Below are 7,497 nucleotides of genomic sequence, written 5' to 3' on the forward strand. Positions count from 1 at the left end.
AAATATTTACGATTTTCGGTTTGGATTTGGTTTGTAAAATCAACATTTGATTTCAAACCAAAAAACCGAAATATACTTTTATTTGTTGTATATATATTAAATCTAGTATATTTAATTTAATTTATTTTGAATTTTAAGTATCAATTATCTTTTATTTGTTCTTGTTTAAGTTTAATGTTTTTACTGGTTTGATTTCACTTTAACAATTGAATTTGTTTATTAGTTACTCCGTAATATGAATTTTTTATACTTGGAAACTTAGTTGTTCCTGGTTTCATTTTTATTTTTGTGCTACTCAATTCATTGATATAGTTTATATTGTAAATATAGGTTGTATACTCTTCGACTGCTTCTCATACTGCATGCTTGGAAGGAAATATTGTATCAATTGTATATTTATTGGTTAGTCAATAAAACAAGTTTGCTATTTTTAAAAACAAAAACTACACACTTTTTATCTAAAAGTTTTAATTTGGTTCAACCAAAACCAATCCATGTAAACCGATTTCTTATTTGGTTGGATTGGTTTGGTTTTGTCAAATTTGGTTCGGTTATTGGTTCACAAAAATATTCTTAAAAACCGAATAAACTACGTAAATCATAAACCAACCAAACGAACACCCCTAGAAACCATACATCATATAACGTTTTAATCAGGATCCGGCTAACCAATTTTGGATTAGTTACGAACTTTTGGGAGTAATACACTCATGACTCAACCAGTGTACTTAATTCTAATTTTTTATTTAGTAAATTACAATTATACCCTTGATATTATGTCATTTCATCAATATACCCCCATCTTCTTAATCCTAACAAAATATATCACATAAAAAACCCTAGCAATTCTGTAACTGCTACATTAAAATCCTTGGTTTACAAATTGATTCAATGCCCTATTAACACAGGTTAGCAAATCAAATCTCTCTTTACAATTTCCCTTTAAATTACGGTTTTTTATGTTCTATTATTTTTCACGTATTATCTCATCTTATATCCTTAAAAATCTTTATTTCAGAACTTAAATCAAGTATACCCAGCTATCAAAATTTATTAGAATTTGGTAATTCGATATATTTGGGGCCTTTCATGCATAAATTAATTTGCTTTATCGTACTTGAGCTATTGCAGATATGTATTGTATAATTCCTTGTTTTTATGTTTGTTTATATTTTCACTTTTGATATTTATTTCTTTGTGTGTGTGTTATCTATTAAAAAAAAAGGTTCATTTGCTGTTTTGAGCTGGTTAGCTAAATGTTTATTAATATATCACCCAAATAGATGATACATACAACATTTTTGTATATATGGAATTGTAAATGCAAGAGAGAAAGGTCAATGCTTTAAAATATTGACATTAAAATTGTTGTATTATGTTTATATAAGACACATTAAATTGCTATTTTTGTTGAAATTAACATCATTTCCTGATTTGTCTGTAACTAATATTGTAATGCTCAACCGTGCTCTCATTGTTCCGTAAGATCATTGATCATAATTAACAACTTGCTGAGCTTTTTGTATTTTCGTATAGGCTTCATATCTTCACATAGGCTTCAACAATGACCAATACCTGCATTGCTAGTCTCCGGTGTATTCGCCATAAACCAGCGCCAGTTCACCCTTTTAAAAGAAAAAAGTTTCAAATTCACCTTTTTAGACCATTGCATAATGTTGCTCCGTTGACATCACTTGTTTACCGCTCTCGACCATTGAATTTGACTCTGAAAAGTCAACTCTCTCCGTCAGATACCCCCGCCCAACGCTCTGACGATTGGTTTGCACTTAGACGAGACAAATTGACTACTAGCACGTTTAGTACCGCCCTCGGGTTTTGGAAAGGAAAACGTAGGTACGAACTTTGGCAAGAAAAAGTGTTCCCGTTAGATACGGAATCCGTGATTGCACCCGTTGCAATGCGGGCCATGGAATGGGGTGTGAATAATGAAGAAAAAGCCATCGAGAATTACAAAAGGATAACGGGTCGTGAAGTGAGTTCGTTAGGGTTTGCAACCCATTCGGACGATAAATTTGATTGGATTGGTGCATCTCCAGATGGGCTTCTTGGGTCGGGTCAAAATTTAGGGATTCTTGAAGTGAAGTGTCCGTATAATAAAGGGAAGCCCGAATTAGCTCTACCATGGACTAATATGCCGTATTATTATATGCCTCAAGTTCAGGGTCAAATGGAAGTTATGGATAGAGATTGGGTTGATTTATATTGTTGGACATTGAACGGGAGCACGATATTTCGTGTTTTTAGAGATCGAGAATATTGGATGTTGATTCATGGGATTTTACGGGAATTTTGGTGGGAAAATGTGGTCCCTGCTAGAGAAGCTTTGGCGATGGGAAGTCAAGACGAAGTTAGGAAATATGAACCAACGTCAACACATAAACAAACGGGATTATCGATCCGAAAGAGTATGGAATTGGCAAGCGGGTCAAAGCTTCTATGTCGAGATATTGCAGGGCATGTTGAATTATTCAGGTACCACTATGGCTTTATATTAGTGTTATGGTAATATGGTCTTGTCACGCAGGTTGTGTATTTGTGTCAATTTGGGCTAAGTTTGATGATTGTGTTTAATGGTCTTGGAAGCTTTAGGTATTAAAAGTACACTTTTGGCTACTTCCTAACCACTCCACTTGTTTCATTAAATTTAATCATTTACTTTACCCATATGAACCTATGTACAAAAATAACCAGATAGCCTGAATAGACCCATCTATAAGAAAATGGGTTGAGATTGCCACTTCTGTTATATGGTTAAATGCGGTTGTAATAATGTTCTTCCATTCCCTGAAACAGTCATTCGTTTCTTGAACATTGCTATGGTTATTAGGTGATTTATGAAGTATTTAATTACCCTTGGCAAGAGCAAACAGAGGAAGCTTATGAACCCAAATGAGTTTTTACTCAGTTTGAGGAAGTAGGTTTATTTTGCTGTTAATACTTCTTAAAAGGAAATAGTACAATGTAATTTTTCTATGGGACATATGGAACACAACGCAACTACATAAAGTTGTAAGGTTTTCCCTATTCGGGTTGCCCGGGAAGGGCGAGTAATCCGACCCCATACTCTACTGTACGCAGCCCATCAAGAAAACTTCCTGGCTATTTCCAACCCTTCCCTGGCCACCCCAAGATTCGAACCTGAGACCTCTTCCAAAGATGTCAGGGCCCAACCACTGCCACTGGGCTACCTTGGGATGGTTAAAAAAATAATGTGAATCAATAAATTAGTAATGACAACTGCGAATAGTTAATTTAAGCTATTAATACTTTGTATGAATTTTTTTCACAATTTTCAGTTTTTTTTAAGTTGGCCCATTTATAGACCAGGCCAAGATTATTTGAAGTCCATCTTACCAGGTTAAAATATTGCTATTTTTTAGTTTGTTACTGTAATGTAATCATTTTTTTTAGCTTATATATGTGATTTCTATTCATATGTTGTTCCTTAGATTTGAACAAACTTCCTTGATTTGAGGCCTAGTATGTATTTAGATATCAAAGTCTGACTTTACCCAAGCTGACCTTATGGTTGACCAAAGATAAGTCTAAATCTATTGAAAAATAATAGCCTACAATGGGATGGCTGGTGTACATTTAAACAAATTTTAACCACACACAGATTATCATTATATTCTTAAAGATATTGCATCATATGTTACATTTTTGGCAGTTAAAGAGATTAAAAAGAAACCATAAGGATGGACCTTTTCAACTCAGAGGGAACCTCGTGGGCTGATCAATGGGACCCCGTGCAAGATCCTGTGGCTAATGCGAAGGATAAGACGCCGAATGGAGGGTCTGTTAAGGGCAAAGGTGCAATGAAGTCAATTTTCACCCTGGCATGGATGAAAAAATTAGGAAAGAAATCCAACAAATAATCGAATTTTGTCATTGTTTATTGGAAGCCAGTTAATTGATTAATGTAGATTGTAGACATTTTGAATTGATTCATTCATATCTTAAGTTTCTTTTGATGATATCAAATCTCATTCATTACTAGTTCATTTTCTGTCTTTATATTCATCTGATCGTGTACAATTTACGATAGATTGATCAAATTATGTCACAATTCGGATAATAAAAGACGATTTACTTGAGGAGGAATTTAATGCAACAGTCACAATTCGGTACTCAAGTGATCACGTGAAGGCTATGTTGGTCAAGCCATAATAAAGTGCTCCACGAGTTGATTTTCGGATCGTTATTAATGTTATCGTTTATTTGCCAAAAAAAAAGTGTTGTACTTGTGTTGTACGCCAACAATACGTCATAGCTTTTGGGAATACCTAAATGACCCTATGGATTACTGTCAAATATATATGCTATCTTTGAAGAGGGTATCTTGCTATATTTAGATTCCAATACATTTGACAATGTTGATGTCATATGGACACAATTTAAGTTGGTCAAATAATAAAGTTAACACATAAATGGAGTAGACAAATTGAACAAATATTCCAACTTTCTTTGCACTTTACACCAAACGTTATCCATTAATTAACACTTCCAGGTTAAGTACATTCTTTTTGTGTTCTAAAACAGCAATAACAATAAATTCAATCCCATAAAAGTCCCCTATCATAGTAAAACACCTCAAGAGTATACAAAGTCCTCCATCTCAATATTCTATGGATCTCTTGATTCCGAATGGACCTTCGGCTAATAAGTAGATTAAAAAAAGTACGAGACTCCAAGAAAATAGTAGAATTAAATTTTAATGGATTTTAAAGCTGCCTGAAGTTCAATTTAGACTATGTGACATGCAAGTCGCCAATAAATCGACTTAGTGATCATTTTTATTTAGTTTTAGAATGATAATGAATGACAAACATACACATACATGCAATTTAAGGTAGTAAGATAGGTACTAAGTTATCAACTTAAGAACTAACACTTTCATCACTAACGAACTAATAATTTCATCTAGCGGTAACATCTTTTCCATCAACTAAAAAGCTAATAGTTTCATCACCAAAGAGCAGCAGTAGCATAGCAGAGCAACAGCAGCCCATGATCATGTGACTCACCTAACAAGCATAGCAACAGCAGCATGACTGTGTGAAACGCCAAACAAGAGTGCAGTAGCGTAGTAGCAGTAGCAGCAGCATGACCGTGCAGCGCCAAACAAGCATGCAGTAGCAGTAGCAGTAGCAGCAGACTAGCAGTAGCGCAGCAGTACCAGTAGCAGCAGCAGCAGCAGCAGCATGTAGAACACTTGCATAACACAGTTGTAGCAACATGATCGTATGAGAATCTTAAAATGTGTAGCCATAGCATCATGACAGTGAACATGCACATCAAACATCTGAGCAACTGAACAAATACCACCCGCGACCTATCCATGCCTTCAATGTAGCAATCACCCATTTCTCCTGTTTACATGTTCTTTATACTCCGTTTTCGTTCTTTTTTATATTTTTTTTTTCTTCTCTCAAACCACAAGGGGCTTCTATTAACAAAACAAACCACTGAACGGTTAGTCACAACTCTCACCTCCTACTATCAGATCATATAAACCATGTGATAAAGCAGGAGATTGCCACTTAGCCAATAACACAAGTGGTGACACTCGGGTCCCTACAAGTACCAACTGGGATTTCGTGTGGCTGTTGACACTTCGGCAACTGTTTCAAACATTCTGAACAAAGATACTCCAACGAGAACATTTCTTCATACTCAATGTTATGTACACACCGCCCGCATCTAGCACAACGAGGTATGCAGATTATGCAGGCACTGCATTGATCTTTTGGTTGACAACCATAAACAGGACAGTCATAAACAAGCCTCAAATTCTGGCATCTAGGGCATACTTCAACATCTATAGCCCGATCATCATCATCAGTTAACAAATACGAGTTTGCCCGATGATAATAATGCGGACTGTCATCACTTTTCTGAATGCCCAACAAATTCTTCAACATTTCAAAGTGATCGAGTGTTATGCCGTAGAACCCACCGGTTCTTATATACTTGATACCACCAGTTTGTGTACTTAAAGTAAAAGCCTTTAAGCTATCCAAAATACCATCAATACTGAGTCTTGTACATCCAGGAATGAACAACTACAATAAAATAAAAATGAGGATAAAATTAGTTCGCAAATAATATTGAACATGACATATATAAATGAAATTACGATAAGATAGAACAAGTCTTTACCTTGGTCAATTTTGGATTATTTTCAAGTACACGTCTCAAACCATCATCTGTAATCTTTGGACATTTAATTAAGCTCAAACACTGGAGATTACCTTCAGCCCGATTAGCTAATTGAACAAGAACATCATCAGTGATCCTCTCATTCAACGGATGTTTGATTACAATGTTCCTCCATAAAAGGGAATCATTGCGAATAGTATAACACAAGGATTTACAAACACGCTCCACCACTAGCAGATCTTTAATTCCTAGATAACTAAGAGCAAGAACGAAAGCCTGGTGAGGCTCACCGCCAATTACATCAGGACAAGTAGCATAACCATTTACAGATTCATCACCTTTAATAACAATAACACTTCCACTTCCACCATTTTTACCCTTATTGTAGTAATTATGATGCACCAAATTCGTAGGAAACGATTGAAACGTCATAGCACTGTTCCAAAAGATATTAAAACCATCAGATAATCCATAATCTTCTTTATTGTTCCCCATATATTCATAATCACCATAACCTAATTCTAAATCACCAATCCATCCTGTAAACGCTGTCAATGTAGTACTGATATCAATATCCATTCCAAACGGGTCGGATGGCAACATATCGGTAACGTCTTTCGACACAGATTCAGGTGATCCAATCCTAACATAACTCTCACCCCCTTTCTCCATCCTCAACTGTGATACCAGATTGTCTTCCGAAGTATGAACCGAAAAAATCGGACGTTGAGAATAATTCAAAGCCATTTTTCTATAACCCTAAATTCAACACAAAAGGGAAAGAAAAAAAAAAGTTTTATTTTTTATTATTTTTTTAATATCACCTGAATGGCTGAAACCTAAAAATAGCCGAAGTGTGAAAAAAAAGAAAAAAGAAAAAAAAAGAAAACCCTAAATTTGGGAGGCAAACTAAAAAACGCGCCAAAAATTTTTCACCGAGTATCTTGAATTATTAATTATCGAGAATCATACACCGCGTGAAATTAAGTCAATATTCAAAGAAAATATATACAAAAAGAATCAATAAACGTTCAAACTAAACCCTAATTACATCAATTGAGAACACACAAATTCAACTAGAGTCAAACGAATAGAACAAATTAACAAGAAAAATAATACGACCTGATTAATCGATCGATTAATTGCGGCGAAACAGGACGAACAAAGAACCCTAATTTCCGGCGAATGCGAAATTAACGTAATCGACGTTAAGTTTATGATATGTACGATGAATGCAGATGATACGATAGCGAGATCGAATCAATCGAGCAAAGAATTCGATAAGAATTGGAGGAAAAGAATAAATTGGTGGAT

The 7,497-nt window shown here is 34.9% G+C and overlaps 2 protein-coding genes across 2 annotated transcripts; one reads left to right on the forward strand and one right to left on the reverse strand.

The window, feature by feature from the left end:
• Positions 1-836: 836 nt before the first annotated feature.
• On the forward strand, positions 837-3,948 carry LOC139844598 (uncharacterized). The gene is made up of 3 exons (XM_071834831.1): positions 837-908; positions 1,537-2,493; positions 3,692-3,948. The coding sequence occupies exons 2-3, from the start codon at positions 1,565-1,567 to the stop codon at positions 3,693-3,695; spliced, it is 933 nt and encodes a 310-aa protein (XP_071690932.1). The 5' UTR covers positions 837-908; positions 1,537-1,564; the 3' UTR covers positions 3,696-3,948.
• Positions 3,949-5,165: 1,217 nt separating this feature from the next.
• LOC139844599 (F-box protein SKIP14-like) lies at positions 5,166-7,055 on the reverse strand. Its single transcript, XM_071834832.1, has 2 exons — positions 6,184-7,055; positions 5,166-6,086 (listed from the first exon to the last, which is right to left on the reverse strand). The coding sequence occupies exons 1-2, from the start codon at positions 6,928-6,930 to the stop codon at positions 5,565-5,567; spliced, it is 1,269 nt and encodes a 422-aa protein (XP_071690933.1). The 5' UTR covers positions 6,931-7,055; the 3' UTR covers positions 5,166-5,564.
• Positions 7,056-7,497: the final 442 nt, after the last annotated feature.

The sequence above is a fragment of the Rutidosis leptorrhynchoides genome, chromosome 4, assembly GCF_046630445.1.
Source record: "Rutidosis leptorrhynchoides isolate AG116_Rl617_1_P2 chromosome 4, CSIRO_AGI_Rlap_v1, whole genome shotgun sequence".
Taxonomy (NCBI): Eukaryota; Viridiplantae; Streptophyta; class Magnoliopsida; order Asterales; family Asteraceae; genus Rutidosis; species Rutidosis leptorrhynchoides.